This window comes from Narcine bancroftii, chromosome 1, assembly GCF_036971445.1.
Source record: "Narcine bancroftii isolate sNarBan1 chromosome 1, sNarBan1.hap1, whole genome shotgun sequence".
In the NCBI taxonomy this organism is placed as follows: domain Eukaryota; kingdom Metazoa; phylum Chordata; class Chondrichthyes; order Torpediniformes; family Narcinidae; genus Narcine; species Narcine bancroftii.
The window spans coordinates 192462578-192484811 of record NC_091469.1 but is presented as its reverse complement, the minus strand read 5'-3'; the positions used below and the strand labels follow the sequence as shown (position 1 = coordinate 192484811).

The 22234-nt window shown below is 38.7% G+C and overlaps 1 protein-coding gene across 13 annotated transcripts in view; it reads right to left on the bottom strand.

Annotated features, from left to right (window-relative positions):
• fubp3 (far upstream element (FUSE) binding protein 3) overlaps positions 1-22234 on the bottom strand; it is a 129701-nt gene that overhangs the window by 16442 nt on the left and 91025 nt on the right. For 11 of the 13 annotated variants that reach the window (XM_069886039.1, XM_069886044.1, XM_069886055.1 and 8 more), the window contains one exon: positions 21176-21244. The exons of the other annotated variants lie outside the window; for them this stretch is intronic. In XM_069886039.1, coding sequence (XP_069742140.1) covers positions 21176-21244 — 69 coding nt within the window. The remainder of the gene's footprint in view (positions 1-21175; positions 21245-22234) is intronic. 13 annotated transcript variants of the gene reach the window in all.

The following is a 22234-nucleotide window of genomic DNA, read 5'->3' as shown; positions in this document are numbered from 1 at the left end:
GTTTCAACACTTATGAATCAGTTACTCAAATTCTCCATCTTTTCCCAGGACAATGCTCAATTTTTGACCCGACTCCCTAGTTTTACCTGGTTCTTCCGGACCTGTCGCCATTTTTGCACCACTCCCTTTCGGACTTTCACCCGATGTTCTCTGTTAAATAGGAGCTTCTTCAGTCTTTGTTCTCAGCTGCCCTGGTTTTATCCAGTTTTGACAAAGAAAATTTTGATTTTCAAATTTTGACCATTTATTGTGTACTCTTCACAGAGAGCTGAACCAAAACATGTTTAAGTCTTTAGCATGGCCATGCCACGACAAGCTATTTCTAAGCCAAATGCAAAGTGGTAAGAGGAAAGTTTACCTGATTGTACTGATGAAGATAACAAAAGAGAACAAAGCAGGGATTGAAGTCTCACCTTGTTTTTCCAGCATTACAGGTGATAAATATCACCTGCAAAACACTTTTCCACCATTCCAATATGTACAATTTTACACTAATATCTGCTTGTATTTTGAACAGGGTGGAATTTATTTACTGAACCCAGGCTAATGGGCAAGCTCCATCAAAAACTACTGATCATTTATGCTTTGCACTGATCTCCCGATCATTCTTTCCACCTCAAATACTCAAGACCTATAACTGATTTCAACATTCAGAGACAGCACACATATAATTATGTCAAAGTTGTACATGAAAAGTTCTAAAAAAAATTCATATGGGTTTTGTTGGCAAGGTCAGCATTTATTGTCCTTCCCTCAAAGCCTGTTCAGTTGCTTTTTGAAACTGCAGTTCTTTTGAAGGGATACAATAATATTGCTACAATAGCAATAGGTCAGGGGTTCAAGAATTCTGACCCAGTCAGAATGGAGAAACAATGCATTTCAAAGTGAAAATAGGGTCTGATTTGAAAGGAATCTACAGGTAGTGATGCACCTACATACCTGCTGCCTTTATTCGACTTGGCACTGTGGAATTTGCAAATGGTACACGCCAGTTACAAGTCTGTTAATGTTTGGGGGACGGGAGGGATAAATGTTTAGTTGTGGATGAGCTACCAATCAAGTTTTCTCGCTAACAGTGTCAAACTCCTTAAACATTGTTGAAGATCCAGTCAGTCAAATAGAGAGCATTTATCATGCTTTGGACTCATACCTTGTACTAGTAAAAGACAATTAGCCACTGACCTGTTTTTGTGGCTATATATTTGCAGTGAGTCAAATTTAATCTTCAGAGTGTTCATGGTGGGAGATTTGGTGAAAGCAATGCTATTGATTAGCAAGGGTATGCCTTCGTACTCTCTTTGCAGATGATATCAGCCTATTTTTGTCCCACAAATGTCACTTATCAACCCACACCTCAACGTGATCTTGATCTGGTTTACACGCAGATCCACCTGGACACCAATATCTTTCAAGATTGCGTACTAAAAATTGACCAACTCTCCATTTTTCTACCTTAATGGATAACCTCACATTGCCTACATTATATCCCATCTGCTGCATCTTCACTGAACATATAGCCACCCTGCTCGCAACCAAACACTTATGGTCTTGATCCCCTCATCCAAATCCTTGTTATACATTACATGTTATCTGACAGCATTCATCAGATAACATTTGAACTATTTTTAGTTTCTCTGAATCAATGCAATGATGCTCCGTTTCACTTGTTCTTGAGCTGAATGTTTTGCTCTTCCTCAACAGTGTATATTCCAGTCACTAAGTTTATTGTTTTCATCTTTCTGCATCAAACATCTTGAAGCAAACTATCCCAGTCGTCTTGTTGAGGGTTTATAGGAATAATTATTCATTTCTCACAAAACGTTTTGGACAAACTATTTAAAAACTTACCCTGGTCAAATCTAACAGAATGTCAACTAATACATGCGATAACTAATTATTGCAACAATGGAAATATATTTGATGCACATCTGAACTGCTAAGCAGAGATGGCTTTTCAGGGTAATAAAACATGGAGATAATTTTATGCCAGATGTTTCCATTCAGCAAAGTGACAGTGTTACAACAGATGAAATGCTCTGGTGGTAATGAGGTCATAACCCATGATGATTCATGGGGATTACATTTATGAACAGCATAACAGCCAAGTGCTTGTGCTACAATTCAACAATGCCCTTATTGTAAATAAAGTTATTTCAAATTGAGGTATATAGCAACAATAAATTACAGTACCTGTACTATTTATTATGATTCCACCATCCACTTAGCCCATTTACCATAGGCGAATTCCTAATCCATGTCACATTGGGACAAGATTTTAACCTTCAAGTGAAGAATATTTGTACCACAAATTTCCATCCATTCTGTGAATAAGCCAGCCAGCAAGTGACACTATACAAACAGAACCTCAAAGTTGCACAAAATATTATTTTTGCAAAATGAAATGATACACTTTGTCAATTGTTCTTGAGAACCCAGGCGCAGTAAGTACTCGGATATACTATAATTATTGCATGGAAGATAACCGCCTTCTTCACCTGAATTTGAATTCACCATCAAAATTTTAAAAATATTTTCGTATTATACAAGAAGATTGGTTATTCTGACCAATGCATTAAGCTTTCATATAGGTTCTTGTAATGATTCCAAAATTCTTAAATTACCATACACTTATGGTTTAAATGGAGGAACAAAATTGATTCAAAATGCATCACAGAATGATAGATATATCCTATTCACCATGCAGAACTACTCATTACTAGGAACGTCAATGTATTTTACTTGCAAGTGCAAGGAACAAAACTAAAGTATCACTTTAAATGGAACAGAATTCCACTCACTGAAAAGGAATTAATCAGAATTAGTTGTTGAATTAAAGTAACAAGATACACAATTCAGTAAACTAATCCCATGAATATCTGATAGTTTAATACTCCTGGGACTTGTGGTGTCAAACTACTTTTTTAAAAAATATGGTCTAATTGATGTCTCTACTGTTATCACCCCAATACTTTTCCTGACCAATGGTTAGGCCCAAAATATTGGTTACCATTTACTTTCAATGGATATTGAATGACCTGCTGAGTTTCTCCAGCATTTTTGTGTATTGCTCTTTACACCAGCATCTGCTGATTTTCTTGTTTGACAACAAAAACTTTCCTTTATTACATAATAAATTTCCCACCGAAGACAATGAGTTCTTTCTTTTTGAAATATTTTTTATTGATTTTCAGTAATAAGTTTGTACAGTAAAATTATGGAATGTGCGAGAGAAAAATAAAGCACTGTTTATAATCATACATATGATTTCCCAAAGCACAGCCATAATGATATAGAATGGACATATAAATTAAAAATTTTCAAACCCCTGACCCAAACAAGATTGAAAGTTAATATTGATGAAAAAAGTAGCTCACTCTGAAGTAACTAACAGTGTCAAAGTTCTATATAAACACTGAACCTAGAGATTATGGAAACAGTCAATGAATGGGCCCCATAACATTTGGAATCTAATTTTTTCCAAATTTAAACAGGACATTAAGTCCCTTAGCCATTGTGTTGAATAGGTGGGGTATCATCTTTCCACTTAATCAAAATAGCGTGTCTGGCCAGCAAGGAAGAAAAAGATAGGAGTTAGTAAAACAGCCTTCTCCAAGAGTTTCCAAGAGAGCAACTGAGGGATTTGGTTCCAATTTTAAATTGAGAATCACAGGTAATGTTTGGAAAAACTTCTCTCCAATAATTCTCCAAACTGGGGCACATCCAGAACACACAGATTAAAGAAGCATCATCTATTTTGCATTTATCACAACAAGGATTTACATGTGAATTAAAAAAAAGAGATAATTTGTTTAGACATGTGGGCCCAATGTACCACTTTGAATTGCAGCAGACAGTGGCAAGCACACAGAGATGTAGTGTTAATCAGTTTGAAAATAGGCTCCAAAACCTCATTGGACAGCAAAAGGTTCAAATCCTGCTCCAAGGCATTATTAGTTTGGAATGAAGGGGCGTGTGTTAGACCAGTTATCTTGTCTTAAATAACAGATATTAACCCTTTACTGGAAGGTTGTAATCCAAAAAAAAATGCATCAAGAATATTCCCCTCAGGAGCTCTCAGAAAAATCAGGAATCTGAGATTGAATAAAATGCCTGATTTGTAAATATCTGGGGGAAAAATGAGCATTTGGTAAATTGAATTTTCCAACCAATTGTTCAGAAGATGCAAAACTGTTATCAATAATAAGGTCTTTAAAACATTTAATACTGTTTCTATACCAATCATTAAAATCAGAATCCTGCAAGGAAGACGGAAAAGGGTGACTGAACAAAATGGGGGTTACAAGAGAAAAGCCCTGAAATCCAAAATACCTTCTAAACTGCACCCATATTCTCAAACTGTATTAAACAACCAGATTGTCAGTTAGTTTATGAAACAAAAGGAAGAGAGGACCCAAGAAGTGTTGAGATCGAAACATTTTTGGTGGAATTTAATTCCATTTCTACCCAAGCAGGATAGGCAACTCGATTATGAAATTGTAATAAGAACATAAGGTCACGTATATTGATTTCCCAATAATAAAATCTGAAATGAGGAAGCACAAAACCACCATTTCTTTTGAAGATGTGCTTTATTTAAGCAGGGCCGCTTTCTTTACCATATGTATGATATAAGCGAAATGAGCGAGTCAAAAAAAGTTATCAACTATTTTTAAGATCAAAATTAAACCAGGGCCTTTAAGTGTTTGGATTTTCTCGTGAATTGAAAAACCTCTATCTGCAACCCAAGAGAAAGTTTTAGCTTTTACCATATTGATGGCCACACAAGCAATTTTAATGAAATGGAAAGATGACTCTTTGCCTACCCAAACGCAGTGGTTACATGATGTTATGTCCTTTTTAAGTTTTGAGGAAAGTAAATACAACATTAAAGATAAGGTTTCAATTTGACCAAGATGTGGGGCCCATTCATGGACTTTTATCATAATTGGAAGAATTAAGAAGTTTGGTGGCTCCTGGGGCTTTCAATATTTTGTCTGGAGGTCACTTGGTTAGAGGGATGGGTTAGATTAGTCAGATTTTTTTTCCTTTTTTTTCTTTTTAAATTTTTCTTTTTTATGATACATACATAGATATAGATTTAAGTGTGGTTATCATGAATCCTATCAACAAATAAGATGAAAATACACCTTAATCTATATAAAGCGATTTTCAATTTTTTCCATTTATTTTTTATTCAATATTATATTGGAAACATTATGAGAAATTAATATATAATAGAATTAGATGTCTTAAGATATGTGATATGTATACGATACTATAGTGGCCCACTCTGCGGGCTGACACAGAAAATGGTTGTCGAACATGACGACCAGGCAGACAGCACGCGGGATGAGATGACTGCTCCCATAGGCCGCAGGAATAGCAATCGAATTGACCAATCACAGCCAGCGGATCGCAGGTGATCCAATCCGGGCCTGCACATCCGGAACAACCAATCACCAGCTGGCTTCACTCAAGCTACACCCTGGTGGTGACACGGCCGGCTGCCTATAAAAGGCAGAGCTGCAGCCCAATAAAGTTAGTGTCAATTGGTGTGTGAGTCTTCTTTCTACCTTAAGCTATAACTGTAGCGACCCCACTACAATACGACCTGTTGTATGCTATTACTAGATAACTATGTACAGTATGTATTTATATTAAACACAAATATTTTAAGAAAAATGATTTAGAAATAAAAATTGGTATAGACTGAAAGATACAAAAATTTAGGTAGAATATTCATTTTAATACAATTAATACGCCAGATTAAAGAGATAAATAAAGGAGACCTTTTTGTTAAAGACAGTTTCACGTGCTTAAGTAGAGAAATTTTCTCTAAAAAGATGCTTACGATTCTTCATAATTATAATGCTAAGTAAATTGATCTTTCACAATCTTTAACGGAAAATTAGAATATGTTAGCACAGGAGAATTTAAAAGGGAAAAGTTCACTCATACAGATTTAACTTATACCCTGAAAATGGCTAAATTGAGAAAGTAACGATAGCATGGAAGGTAAAGTAGTATCAGGGCTTGATATGAAAAGCAAAAAGTCACCTGCATAACTATGTTCAGTTCCCTTCCTATTGATCCCTGAAATATCTCTGCACTCAAAATACAATTGTTAAAGGCTCCAAGGCCAAATCAAAAAGTAATGGACTGAAGGACAGGCTTGATGGGTACCCCATTGGAGAATAAAAGGTTTTGATTGTTATAACTTAGTAAGAATTGAAACAGTAGGACATGTAATTTAATCCATGTAAAAAAAAACATGGTCCAATATTACATTTTTTTCAAGATTGTAAATAGATAACCCCACTCCACCTGATTGAACGCTTTTTCTGTATCTGAAAGAACACATTCTGGGACTGCTGTGGGAGATGAATACAAAATAACCAATAAATGACATAAGAATAACGAATAAAACCAGTCTGATCTTCTGAAATAATTGATGGTAAAATGTTCTCCAGCCTGTGAGCCAAAACTTTAGCCAAGATCTTAATATTAATATTCAATAAAGAAATTGGCCTGTAGGAGCAGCATTCAGCTGGATCTTTTCCCTTTTTCACTTTGAGGGATAAACTTCATTAAAAGATAATGGAAGATTGCCCTGCTTAAATGAATCAGTTAACTGGAACTTAATTGGAGTATGAGCAATTTAGAAAAGGATTTGAAAACTCTACAGGATGCCCATCAGGTTCTGAAGTTTTACCTAAATGTAATGGAGATAGCAAGAATTATTTCATCTTGTGAAATAAGTTCTTCCAAACTTAAACAATTATTCAAAGAAAGCATGAGAATATTTAAGCAGTCCAAAAAAAAACATAATTAAACTGTTATCATTAATAGACTCAGAGGCATAAAGCCTAGAATAGAATTCCCTGAATTTATCATTTATTTTAGAATGGTCTGTGGTAACATTACCATCATCCATCCATATCTTAGTAATTTGTCTCTTAGCACCAATTCCCTTCAACTGATTGGCCAAAAACTTGCCAGATTTTTCACCATGAAGATAAAACTGAATTTAGCTCTATAAAAATTGATGTTCAATGGGAGAGGTTGAAAGAATATCAAATGTAATTTTGATTTCAACTCTCCTTTTAAATAATTCCGGATTTTTAACTTGTGCATATTGTTGATCTAATTGTTTAATCTGATTAACTATATCTTATCTTTATTAGTCTTTATAGTAGCAGTACAGACAGGGCCCGGGTTGTATACGAGTTCTGTTACCTAGGTCTGTCTTTTACTTGAATTTGTATTCAAGTCAGAACAAGTACAAACAGTCCCTATTTAGAGTCAGTTAGACAAATGTTTATCTTGTATATAGCATATATAGTATTTATTTTATATTTACATGCATGTAAAACACTTGTAGTAACACAGTACATAATTGAATGATATAGGAAAAGATGATGGAGAGATGGCTACTAGTGAAGAGGATGGACCTGGTACCGGAGAGTCAGGGTTTGATTCTATTGAAGAAGTTGGGGGGGGGGGGCGTGGTTTACTACTGGAGTCAATTTCTTGAAGTAGAAATCAAGGGAGGTTTATACAGAGCTTTTCTTTTTCTCGTCATAAATTGCTTTGTAGCAGCTGAGGTCCTCAGAAACTGCATGGTGAACTTTGAACCTTTCAGGACCTTGATCCTCTAACTTTCCCATTCCTGCTTCAATGAGATGAAAGGCTTCAGCTGACTCTTTCTTTCAAAACTTTTTTGGTTCTGCAGCGTTTAGGTCTGAGTCTTCCTCAACTGCTGTCATCTGCTGCTCTAGCTCCACAAGGTCTTCATGGGTCAGTTCTTCGGTATGGGAGTTGAGTAAACTTTACGATATCATTTTCACTGATGTCTAACTGCAGTTTATTACCAACGTCAACCACTGCTTGCCTGGTTTTGATTATGTTGTCAGCTGTAAAGCCCTGAAAAGCTGGGGAAAATTGGGGCACAATTTGATCCACTGTATCAATTCAGTCCAAAAGTCAGCAATATTTTTGATGGCTTTATAGATGTTATAATTCCTACAGAACTCCCTTAAGATCATCCCATCATCTTGGGTAGCCCTGACCGCTTATTAGAAAGTCCGCTGCAAATAATAGGCCTTAAAGGTGGCTATGACTTCTTGAAGTAGTGATATTCTGTTGGGGGATAAAAATACAATCTTTACATTGTCATGAAGGTCATCTAAAGTGCTTGGATGTCTGGGTCCATTGTCAAGCACAAGGAGAATCTTGAAAGGAATTTTCTTGGCCAAGCAATAACGTTCAAAAGCAGGGACAAAATGGTTCAAGAACCAATCTTCAAAGGTGGAAAGTGCAACCCAAGCCTTTGCATTTGCCTTCCAAATAACGAAAGAGATGTCTTAATGATATGGCGAAGGGCCCTCAGATTTAGGGAGCAATACATAAGCAAAGGCTTTAGCTTGAAATCCCCAGATGCATTACAAAAACGTTAGCCTATCCTTTGCTGCCTTATGGCCTGATGCACATTTCCTCTTTCAAACTGTAGATCCTGTCAGGCATTTCACCCCCCCCCCCCCCCCACCCCACCCCCACCCCCAATAATCCAGTCTCATCTACATTGAATATTTGGTCTTGCAGGTAACCTTCCTCTTTAATAATTTCTTTCAAAGCTTCAGGAAAATCGCTCGCCGCACTTACATTGGCACTCGCTGCTTCACCCTGCACTATAATGCTCTACAAATTTGCCCTCACTTAGAAAGGATTGAACCAACCCCTAATCGCAACAAATTCTTCACAATCATCTTCACTTGATGCACATGTAGTTTCTAAATCAATGAAAAGGCTTTGAGCATTTTCTTGCACTAAAGGCAAGAAATATTATGCTAATTTTGATTGTCTAACCAAATTATCAATAGCCTTTCCATTTCAATAATTAAAGCACTGTGTAGTAATAATTGTAGCTTTAATCAGGCCAGGGCCTTTCACATGCTCCATTATTCTCACTTCATTGCCTAAAATTGATCCAATCGTTGACTGACTATGTAGCTCAAAGGTTTTCCAATGACTGATGGCGTTTCACCTCTTTTTGATCACTTAATTATTTCCATTTTATTTTCAATCTTGATAGTTTTCCTTTTCTTTGATGCAGAACCAACATTTGGATAAGATTTACGCTTTGGAGGCATGGTTACTCTGTTATTACACGTTATTACACGTGTAAGCAGTTTCAGGGCTTTTCCCTTTTTGGGCAAACTGTTGGTTCAAGTCAATTTTTAAGCAAACTGTTGGTTCCAGAGTAACTTTTAAGGCAGACAAAATGTAAGTAAGAAAACTGTACACACGTGCGATGTTCCATTCAGTACCTTTAATTTTGAATATTCCTGTGAAATGAGTGATGGCAGCATCACATGAAAGTATCATTCAGCATGCAATACTCTCTCATGATGGTGGGTGACACGTATACTACAGCATACTCTGTCACAATACTGGATGGTGGCAGCATCATGCTAGAGTAGGGTTCTCCAAAGTAGATGATACTGACCCCCAGGGGTTGATGGGACCATCCAGGTGTTTTTTTTTGGGAGGGGAGTCGATAACACCAGGGGATGTGGGGATCAATAACGTGGGTCTAGTCAATTTAATAGCACTCCCCCCCCCCAGTCTAAAAGCCACCGCTGCCACACCCCCCCCCAGTCCAGCATAACTGCCGCCACCCGCATGTAGTGTGTGTGGGTGGAGGCTTACACACCATGAACCTCTGTGCGCCGCCGTAACACTTCACACTCATCTTGCATGCGCCAGCCGGCTCTTCGAGAACCACTGTCACATTTCCCCCTCATTGCACATGCACCCAGCTGGCTACGCACGGCCTGAAGACCCCGGAACACTGCATTTAACAGGTAAGTGCCCTTTCTATCCAGATTGGAGTGGCACCGGATGAAGAACAGAGAGCTCAAAAGCCAAACAGTCCAGCCTAAAACTGGACACTTGGCCATCCTACCCAGTGCCCCTCATTCAGACACCCCCCCCCCCCCCAGAATTTCATTCCTGGGGTTGATGAGGAACCACAATATGAGGGATGATGGTAGCATCACGTGAAAGTACAAATGTATCCTACTGCATAACTATGCTCCAACTGGAAGGTCCCTCTGCATTCTACTTTCGGTCAGCCTTGTGGTACAGGAGATGTTCATAAACTGAGCATTTTGAACAGAGGGACTGCCTGTATAGGAAATAATTTCCTCTCTAAGATGAGCTTTCAAAGTGTCCCAAACAATCAAACTAAAATTGTTGAAGAGAAATTTGTGTTAAAGGAAAAAGTTATCTGCTCCTTCATAAATTAAAAATTTATTATTTGAAAGAGTTAAAATGCCAGCGTCTCTTTGAAGGAGGGAGATCTGGAAAATTCAGACAAAACAACCGGAGCATTGTCAGAAATCACTATATTCTGATATTCCTCCCCCACCTCCCCAAAACCAATGAGTGAAGACTCAAATGTAGTAGAACTAAATTAAAACTTTCAAAAAATCCTGCATCATCAATGTTTGGGGTGTATACATTAGCAAAAACTATTATATAATTTGCCTGTAATGATAATGTATTGACTATTTTTTATCTGACATAACATTATGATGCTCGAAAGGGGTATTTTGGTTAATTAAAATTGAGGACCCCCCCCTCCCCCCGGCTTTAGCATTGAAGTAGGAATGAAAGTGTTGCCCTCTCCATTTTTACATAAGACGAGAATTATCACAGCTATGAATATAGGTTACTTGTAAGAAAATAATCTCAGATCTCAATTGTTTAACATGTGCAAAGACTTTCCTTCACTTAATTGGGTTGTTTAAACCTTTCACATTCCAAGAAAGAAATTTGATAAAATTATGCATGGTTTTTAATTCATGTTATGAAGAAAACTAGACATAAATTATCACCAAACTCCAGGTGGCCACCTTGAAGTTATGCAGTAATACAGCTTACACAGGATTTAAACCCACAAAAACCTTGTAAGCACAACACCAAAACAAAAATAGCCACCTTCCTTCCCAAACAACCAAAATCGGGAGGTTGCTGTTTTGAACAGCAATGAGCTAAAAAAAATTAACCCCAAAATTCTTCTGCTGTAAATTCTAATTATAGCTCCTTTTTTCAAAAAAGGAATTATTAATGTTTCCAAACAATGTAAACTTGTATTTAAAGCTACAACCAAAGTGAAAGACAAAGAATTTACATTAAAGAGCAATGAATGTATAAATCTCTGTCATTTAGATTTGCAGGCTCAGTAGAAACAAGTAGCTGAAACACATACATGGCAAACTTTAAAGTTTCCCCACACATAACTTGGATTATACGGGTATATATTATAATCTTTAGCCTTCTTTCCCACAGTCAGGTTATTACCTGAGTGCATAAGCATGTACAACATTTCATGTGCTATTAATAAGTGACTATGGTAGCTAATAAAATCATTATTATAAAGATAAAATGTATTCAATTTAGTACTCTCATCCAAGAAAAAGTAATTAAAATGTAGTAAAATTAATAGAAAGAGAAACAAACTTACATAACTATAAACTAAACAAGTGCATTACCCTATCCAATTAACAAAAGGGAGACAGCAGCTGAACTTCACACAACCAGGAAAAGAAAAAGCTTCAGACACCAATTAACAGTTCATGCAAGACTATGTTGAAGGCAAATCTTCAAAGAATTTTTGTGGTTCTCCCCCTCAATTCAAATACTTCTTGTGACCACCGAAGGGTGTGATTCAGAGGAGTGCTGGGTATAACAAAGCAGGCTTGAAACCTTTCTTGTACAATTCAGCCATGACTTATTTATATTCTATACACAGACTCATCACTTCAGGACAAAGATAGTCTATAAATCTGATTGGTAGTTCACAATATTGAAGAGTTCCTTTCTGACAGGCTTCACGAATAACAAGATATTTTATTTGGTAGCGATGAAACCGCAGAATAACTGAACATGGGCAGCATCCCAGAAGTGGCTTGGGAATCAAAGAGTGATGAGCTCCATCTAGCTCAGGCTTAAAAGAAAGCAAATCCTTTCTAAAAACTTCCAAAAGCATCTCTGAAAAGTTGGTCAGTTTCAGTATTTTCAACCAAGCCCAAAATTTATATATTTTGTCTTTCGCTCTCCAAGTCAATCACTTTCAAAGTTAATTTAAGGTTGTTAGCAGACAATCCCGAGCAAAGTTCCTCTAATTTGTACACAAATTGTTTCCAAGTCTTGCTCCACAGATCCCGAATGAACTTCAGTTTCTGATAATGACTCCAAAACTTTTTCCAAGTGTAGATTTGACTTCACATTGACTTTCCTCTACCATTTCAGTTATCTCCTGTACATGGTTGTTTAAAAGATTAGAAATGGAGTCCATAGTCAAAGTGGCTGCCTCTTCTGCCTTCTTGCCATTTTTTCTAGCTTTAGCACTCCTTGCAGTAATTTTAAAATAATTAGCAATGATAAATAACAAGGGTGAAATGTGTAAAGCACTTTGGTTGAAACATTAGAAGTGAATGAATGGAAGATGTATTTTAAAAAAAACAGGAGCACCTAACTACTGCTGCTAACCCATGCAGTACCCAACTGAAAGTCCGCCAATGTGTTCAAATGGAGTAGGATTTAGTTTGTAAGTTTTAGCTTTATGTTTCAGGTTATCAAGACCTGCTGAAATGTATAAGTCACTGAAAACCCCTTGCTCTGGTCTCTCACATAGTACATGCTTCAGATTCCCAGCTCTAGTTACTCACCTGGTTCACATTCTGCATTCCTGGACTTGCACTCCAGCTAATGAGAAGAGCCAGGCACTAAACCAGGGGGATTTCCAAATTATCCAATAGTTAATTATTGTAGTTTTACAGTGTCAAAAACAGCTCATGATTACAGCAATATTGTTCTATACCTCTCACTTCAAGTGCCTTTGGCAGTTCTCTGTGTAACCCACTTTGACATTTGTTTGTACCAAGCACAAAGAAATTGTGTATTTTCAAAAAATGCTTGATACATTTAGGATCTGAAGTTTACACAAACTATAATACTAAGGGTTAAGTTCATGTACATATTTAAAAATTACACTTCCATGGTACCCACCATGATGAGCTAATTCTCTATCTACTGAACAGGTTCTTTGCAATAATGATTTCATTCCTTACTCCTGGAGGCGCTATCCCAGATCCTAAGCAGTTTAATGGTACGATAATGACTCAATAATTTGTGAAACGTGATAAAGTTTAGTGCAAGGAATAGTCAGATTGTAAAATCAAAAGTTAATCTCAGATGCATTAAGTGGAATTACTGAATAGCAATGAGGAATAGGCATCAGGGCTGGCTGCTAACCTCAGCAGGAATGAGGATCAAAAACATAGATTAAAATCTTGTCAAATGCCAAGTCAAATGCTTGCAGATCAGAATTGAAAATTTAAAAATGAACACCTTTTCCATATCTACAGCTGTAAATGATAAGAATGCAATAAAAATATCTAGAAATACAAATTTCAAATTAAAAATGAAATTTGCATTAATTTCAACCAGAGCTTCAATAGGAGTAAAAAATATACAGAAAAATGTCTTAGAACTTTTCTTGCCACTTATTAAGAGTGGAAAATATGCAGATTCTGAACACACACCGTGCGATTCAAAATCTGAGCACAATTCAAAATTAATGAGAAACAGAGTAATTAAAAAGCAAAAATGCACCACATCCTTAAAATCTTCAAAATACTGCATTAGTTTGTAAAGTAATTAATTGTGTGCAGGTGAAGCTATAGAAATTTTTTTTTTTACTGCTTTAACCTCACCAAGTACATTCACATAAATCCAAAAGACCCAGAAATGTTCTCAATTCCCTCACGACTGGCACACAATCTTTCTTTACTGACATTACTTTCTCAGGAGATTTTTATGCATTTCAACTAGTTTGCAACACAAACTACAGGCACGAGTGTAACAATAAGCAACTTGGGTTTGAATCCCACACTGTCGGCAAGGAATTTGTATTTTCTCTCTGTATCTGCATGGGTTTTCTCCAGATGCTTCGGTTTCCTCCCTCCCTTCAAAACATACAGGGGTTGCAGGTAAATGGATGGCACAGACTCAATGTCTACATTTTAAAAAATGGCTAAAATGAATGATCTGGAGGGGATCGAGTATGGCATATTCAACTTTGCTAATGACATTAATTGAGTGGAAAAGCAAATGCAGCAAGGACACAGAGGCTGCAGAGATTATAGATAGATTAAGTGAGTGGGCAAGAACCTGGCAGATGGATTACATCAGTAAATGTGATGTCATCCACTTTGGAAAGAAAAAAAATTGAGGTTTGACTATTAAATGGTAAAAACAGAAAAATGCTGCTGTTCAGAGAGACCAGAGAGTGTGTGGATGTATCAGAAACAGTTTGCTAGTGCAGCACATAATCAATAAGGCAAATAGGATGTTGGTCCTCATTCCTGGAGGGACTGAAGTTCAGAGCAGGGAGCTCACACCTGAAGGATTATGCGCAATTCAAATCTTCTTACTTGAGAAAAAGATGTAGTGGTTTTGGAGATGGTGCAGAAGAGATTCACCAGGTTTATTCCAGAAATGATTATCTCACGATAAATTACAAAGCATGGAACTGTACTCAATGGATTTTATAAGAACAAGAGGGGATATTGTAGAAACAGACAAAATTATTAAAGGAATATACAATAGAAGCAGGGAGGTTGTTTTCACCGACAAAACTAGAACCGGGGACACAGATTTAAGATTCAGACGAGTAGATTTACAACAAGATAAGGATATCTTCTCCCAGAGAATAATGAATCTGTGGAATTCTCTGCCCAGAAGCACGAGATACTGCCTCAATGAATGCATTTAAGGCATATTTGGATAAGATTGTTTCATATCAGGGGAATTAATGGTTATGGAATGCATGCAGGCAAGTGGAGTCAACTGTGACTAGATCAGCTACGATCCCATTAAATGCCAGAGCACCTGGCCTACTCTTTCTTATGTTCAGCCATAGGGATAGAAAAATGCTCTATAATAGATTGTGCAGAATCATCTGTTCCACCACTAACCTCAGAATCAAACCAAATGACCAATGCCATCAATAAAGCTAGGCTTCAGAAACCATTTGCATCCCGAAATATGGCAAGATTTTCTAACATGCAAATTTTCTACGCATGTACACAGGACAGCATATTTAAAATCTTTGCAATCTGCAATGCGTTGCAAATTCCTGACCGAAATCTGGTGATTTATGACTATTCAAACTTGTTTCAAGACAATTGCTCAAAATTTCAGAGGGCCAAGCTTAAAGCACAAGTATAAATGTAATACTCGCCTCAAACCACGCAACTTGGCGCCTCACAGTTCGGCGGGCAGCAACCTCCTTTGAAGAAGACCGCAGAGCTCACCTCACTGACAAAAGACAAAGGAGGAAAAACCCAACACCCAACCCCAACCAACTAATTTTCCCCTGCAACCGCGTCTGCCTGTCCCGCATCGGACTTGTCAGCCACAAACGAGTCTGCAGCTGCCGTGGACATTACCCCTCCATAAATCTTCGTCCGCGAAGCCAAGCCAAAGAAAGAAAAGAAATGTAATACTCTTCTGTTGCTCATGTCAGAAAAGATAATGATTCTGTCGCACAAAAATGGTTCAATTATTTGATGCAGGATTCTGAAGGCCTTGATGTCAATCATTTAATATGACCCCATTTTTTCCTTCAGACTTTCACAGTAGAAGTCTTCACCAAGGTGGCAAGAACTTGGCCTTGGGGGGGACAGAAAGACCATGTTAAATTAGCAACAGATAACGTCACCGGCCAGAAGATGGCACACCCCACCAGCAAGCATGCACCCCAGCAGCTATCAGAAATATGAAACCTTCCACATGAATAGCTTAGGCATCCTCCCCCTGCCAGTTGAGGAGTCCTTCAACCTGAAGGACTTCTGTCTCTCACACCAGCTACAAATGTCAGAGTTGTGGTTGGGGGTGCAGGGAGGAAGTACTTAAACAAGACCAGTAGAAAGAAAAAATCTGAGGGCAGGAGACTTGGCCCAGTCATAGGACAAGACCAATGAAAGGAAGGCAAGGGCCAACTACAGATTCCACCTGCTATAGGCAACAAAAGATTCTCCTTTCATTTTTTGTCTCAAGGCAAAACAGTCATATTCAATATTAATTCAGGACAATCAAAGCACTAAATACCACATATGGAAGAAAGTCTAGAGGATGGAGTAATGTAAAAATGGTTCCAGTTAATTAATTCTTAGATTAGGTGTGCTAATACTGCCACGCATGATTGTTGCTGACAACTTCAATCACACCAACCTGAAAACAGTCTTCCCACAGTTTCACCAGGGTAGAGAACACCCTGGATCGGGTGTACACCAATGTTCTGGTGTGTACAAGGCTGCACCTTGCCCCCACCTTTGTAACACAGATTACATATCCGCCATGCTAACATCAGTGTACAGACCAGTGGCAAAGAAAACTAGGTCAGTATACAGGGAGATCAGGACGTGGTGGCGGGGGCGGGGGGGGGTGGGAGGACGTTGATAGAGAGCACAGCAGTGCTGTCAGACTGCTTTGAGACCACAGACTGCAGTGGTTCAGGGAAGTGGCCACCTACAATAGTCACGTAAACAGGCCACACGAGCTCAGTGACTGACTACATCAGCAAGTGCATGGAGGATGTCACAATGACCAAATGCTTCACAACCAATGCTAATCAGAAATCACGGTTGGACGCAAAAGTTCAAGTCCTTCTCAGACCTCACGTTGCTACCTTGAGGACAGCTGAGATGAGGCCACAAAGATCAACCAGGTGGAACTCTCCTGTGCAATCCAGAAGGAAAAACAGGGCACGCACAGAGGATCCACAAACAGAGCTGTGCAACATGAGGCACGCGTGATGAAGGATCAAAACTATAACAGATCACAAGTCAACCTTTAGAGTTAAGGACAATGACATCTCCCTTCCAGACAGATTGAGCATCTATGCAAGGTTTGAGAAGAACAGGATAACACTGAAGAAAGCTTCTCGCCCCCCCACCCCCCGATGAAGAGGCCACATGCATAGCCATGGCCGACGTGAGGAGGACCCTATCCAAGGTGAACCCACACAAGGCAGCAGGACCAGAAAACATCTGTCAGGTACTGAAGGATTGCGCAGACCAATTGATGGAGGTCTTCACGGATATCTTCAAGACCTCACTGCAGCAGTCCATCATTCCTGCAGGGTTCAAGGCCACCATTGTCATCCTGATACCCAAGAGGGCGACAATAATAGGCCTCAATGACAACTGCCCTGTGGTACTGACCTCCACCATTATGAAATGCTTTGAGCTCCTGGTGATGGAATGCATCAAAGCACACTTCCCAGACATTCATCCCATTTCAATTCGGGTATAGAAGAAACCATCCCACAGACAATGCAATAGCCTTGTCCCTTCGCTCCATCCTGCACCACCTGGAGAATGATGCCTCACACCCCAGGCAGCTGTTCATTGACTTCAGCTCGACATTTAATATGATAATTTCCCAGAGGTTGGAGAAGTTATCCTTGCTGGGACTCAACACCCCTTTCTGTAACTAGATTCTGGACTTCTTAACAGAAAGACCACTGTCTGTCCAGGTCAGTGGCAAAATGTCGAGCACTGCCATGCTGAGCACCGGTACACCTCAGGGCTGTGTGCTCAGCCCTCTCCTGTTCATGCTACTGACTCAGGACGACATCACCAGATCCAGCTCCAACAATTTCATCAAGTTTCCAGATGACAACATAGCTGGTTTCATCAGCCACAACGACAAGTCACACTAGAGAAGGGGTGGAAAATCTCGTGAAATGGTGCAAGAGTAATAAACCGAGTCTCAACAAAAAGGGAGAAGATGGACATGATTGTGGACTTGAGGAGAATCAGGAATGACCACCCTCCACTACATATCAATAACCCTGTAGCAGAGAGAGGAGAGCATCGAGTTCCTTGGAGTTTACTTAATTAGTGACCGATTGTGAACACTCACCTCTCCTCACTTGTCTGGATGTCGCAAAATCTACTGTACTTCCTGAGAAGTCTGAAGTGGGCAAAGCTACCTGCCACCATAATGTCAACCTTCTAAAGGAGCTCTATTGAGATCGTCCTGGCCGACTGCATCACAGTGTGGTATGGTTGATGCAGAGAAATTGATTGTAGAGGTCAATCCACAGGACCATAAGACTGGCAGAGAAGATCAATGAAGTCTCCCCTCCCACCCCTCCCATCAACATGATCTACCACAATCATTGTGTGAAGAGGGCACACAAAATCATTGAGGACCCTTCCATCCTGCACACAGCATGTTTCAGCTGCTCCCACTGGGAGAGAGAAACAGGAGTATAGAGACAGCATCACCAGGCTGAGGTGAGTGAGAATGCTGAACGACCAAAGGAACTTCTCACACAAAGCACCCGAGACTCATTCAAGAAACAATATTTATTTATTTGCATATATGAATACTTGTCCTGAATTATGTATTGTTTGTATGTGTGTTATGGCTGGTTGTATGTCTTCATGTTTTGCATCGAAGACCGGAGAACACTGTTTCATCGGGATGTATTTGTACAATCAGGTGACAACCTTGACTTGCCACTTCCCATTGGACAAACAATATTCTCAAGCAATGGGAAAAGGCAAGTCATACATCAATACATGATTTGTTCTACAAATGATTTGACCATTAAACATAGAATTATCCAAAAGTAACAAAATGTGTTCAAATGTATTCTGATTCACATAATTATGTGAAATCCTTGGAGATTGCAAATACTGACCATTTTATCTGATGATTACCCAAGTCTCTTAGGAAGACAACACCAGGAATTTTAATCTCTATTGCTCAAGATATATAAATCTGATCAGAATAGCTACACAAAGCAGCACTACTGAATCATGCATCTTCAATAATCAATTATGAGTGATTAATGCAAACTTGTTCCACAAAGTGGACATGCAATTGCTGAAAATGACTGGGATTTTCATTAGAATGGAAAACATGTCAGAGCCAAAATCACGAGGGACTTGTACAAATCTAGATTAAGCTATCCATTACCAAATCAGTAAGTAATAGACATAAACTAACAAAAAGTACAAAGGCGAATAGAAAATGTTAGTGTAGTGCCTCAGAAAACATACATAGAAGCAAGTTAGGAACATACCAAATTAAAAAATGTAAACACATGGGAAAAAGAAAAAAAACCTTACTTATTGTACTGCTCTTAAAAAGCTGACAGGTCTAATTGACCCCAAATATGCTTCTTAAGGTGGAAAATGAATTATTATTTACACAAAAGCTGACGTACAAGAACGACTACATAATGCAGAAGACAATTATAATTTCACGTTCCTTGTTATGGCTAGTTTGGTTACCATTCCCAACCTCTTTTGGCCTTGGCCCCTTTAGGACTTTGCTCAATGTTTCTGGGCCCCCTTCCCCGCAAAGCACTCATTTAGTTGGTTTCAGCCTTACTTCTCTCCTACCAACTACATAAAAAACAAAAAAATTTATGATTTCAGTCTGTGACCCCCCCCCCCCCCCAAATGTGCTTTGGCTCCTAGTGGGGGCCATAAGGCCCCGTTGAGAATTGTTGCCCTAAACTACCCCACTTCACCAATGAAAGCAATCAAAATGCAGGAAGAAATGGAAATAAAAAGGGCTCACAGAGCATTATCTCCAAAACCACAGGCATATCAAAAATCAAGATCCATCTTAGTAAAATTTTTTGAGATACACGACAACCAGCGCACCGGTGCCATCATGAAGAGAGCCTCTGCTTCCTCAGGAGTTTGCGGAGGAGCTAGTGAAGTTGTTCAAATGAACCAGTACAGACTTGAAGGGCCGACATGGCCTGTTTCCGTGCTGTAAACGGTTATATGGTTATGATTATATAAATCAGTTCCACAAGGTATTATCACAGAAAAGCATTTCCGGGAAAAAATATTCAAATTATCTGGTGATAGTGATAATGTGGCCACCTCCAACTGCCTATTTTTTTGCCATGTGACAAATGAAATTACACTAAACTTAACATAGTTCCCTGGTTGAAATGAAAGAATGAATCTGAATCCAAAGGAGCTTTGCAACCCCACATTAGAGGGATCAACGTAATAAAACATTAAAGTCTGAAGACACCATGGTTGAAGAAAAAACACAATGCTGGAGAAATTCAGCAGGTTATATTGCAAAGATGAAGATACATAACCAACATTTCAGGCTTGAGCCCTTCATAAAGCTAACAAAAAATGTCAGCAGGCATCTGAACAAAAAGGTAAAGGGAAGGAGGATGATCCCAAAGGCAGGAGGTAATAGGTGGAGAAGGGAGGGATGGCACAGTAATAAGCAGGGGTGGAGAGATGGCTAAGTGAATAGAGGGGAAGGATGTGGTGAGCTGAGGGAAAGATGACAGGGTGAAGGGAAAAAGAAAAGACCAGGTTAGCAGAAGCTGGAGAAGTCAATGTTAATGCCATCTGGTTGAAGAGTGCCCAAGCCAAGCAAAAATTAAGATGTTCCTCCAATTTACTTGATGGTCTAGGTGGGATAGTACGAGGCCATGAACAAACATGCGAGTATGGGAGTGGGTCGCAGAAATGAAATGGTTGGCCACTGGGCGGTCCCTGTCATTGATGCGGACAGAGCGAAGGTGCTCAGCAAAGCAATCTCCAGTCTGCGTCCAGTCTCTCTGATCCACATCCCTGCCATTTATTTGACTTGCTTCCAGTTGTAATTTCATTGTTCCATTGCAGGAGTCCCATGGATTAGTACTGATCTACCATCTGCAATATCCTGCATTTATGTATCTTAATCAGTTTATTTGACTGGGGCATCATGGCCATTTCTCTACTACATCCCTTGCCACCCACCAAGCAGGAGAATTCAGTGAAATTACAAGATCAGTAGTATTCATAAATCATTGCAGATAAAAGAACTGTAAATATCCTATTTGCTCAAATGGAAAAGTTAAGGAGAAGCTCAACCAAAGGAAGTTTACAAAGGCTTGAGGAAGGAAGGTAAAAAAAAACACAGATGAGGTAGGAAGATTTAATAAGGGATGAAGTAAAGAAACAGGGAAAAGGAGAACTCTATTCCACAGTAGTTGCTTCGTGAAAATTCTCTGAGAAAGCAACTCAAAAATATTATAGAATATCAGTCCAAGAAAAGTGCATACCAAGTATTTTGTAGTAATCTTCCCAGGCTTTGGAATAATCCATCTGACCAATTTGGCCACCATTCTGATCTGTGGGCAGGTTTAAAAAAATTACATTTCACAAACTGATAAAAGACGTTTTTCAGAAAAAGATCAGGGATCTTCTGCAAAGCAAAAAGAGGCCAGCTTTCAGAATAGCTTCAGACCCAGGTTACTTACAGTACACGGTTGATTTATTACACTGTATAGTTAACCAAGTTACTAATATTTGGTCAGGATTCAATCTCAAATAAGTTTGCTCATAGCTAACTTGGATCACAGCATTAGTTCTTAAAAATTTTGATTGTTGAGGTTGGAAGCAGGAGAGGGGTATTGGGCTGTAATCTACTACATGTTCCTTCTTTGGCTTGGCTTCGCGGATGAAAATTTATGGAGGGGTAAATGTCCACGTCAGCTGCAGGCTTGTTTGCGGCTGACAAGTCCGATGCGGGACAGGCAGACACGGTTGCAGTGGTTGCAGGGGAAAATTTGTTGGTTGGGGTTGGGTGTTATTGGTTTATACATAATGAGGGTCAGAACCTCTTATTTTAATGATCTGCACACACAGATAATTCTTATTTTATTACTTGGCCTTGCAAATCTCAATAGGCTACAAGAAAATACCAAACATTTTCAGGAGTGAAATATTTTACAAAGGAGCATTCTTCTTCCTCCCAATAACCAAATTGGACATTTTAATTATTTTGTTGATGACTGTATTTTTGTGTGTGCATTTGTGTGAAGAGGTGGTGGTGGGGTAAATGAAGAAGACATTTAGTGCATGGAAGCTTAAAAAGAACATTTTCTCTCCCAATGAAAGATCTTATATTCAACAAGATTACACAGCAGATTCTAGGTGATTGATTGTATCAGCAGTTTTATCTTGTAGTTCAAACACAAAGATCGATTGAAGCTCTGATTAGTTGCCAAATTTTACAAGAGTAGGAATTGCCTATAATGAACATTGGTAAGAAATGCTGAAATATAGCAAGCATTACTACAAAGCAGTTACTGGAAGAAAATGGACAGAAAAGTTCTAAA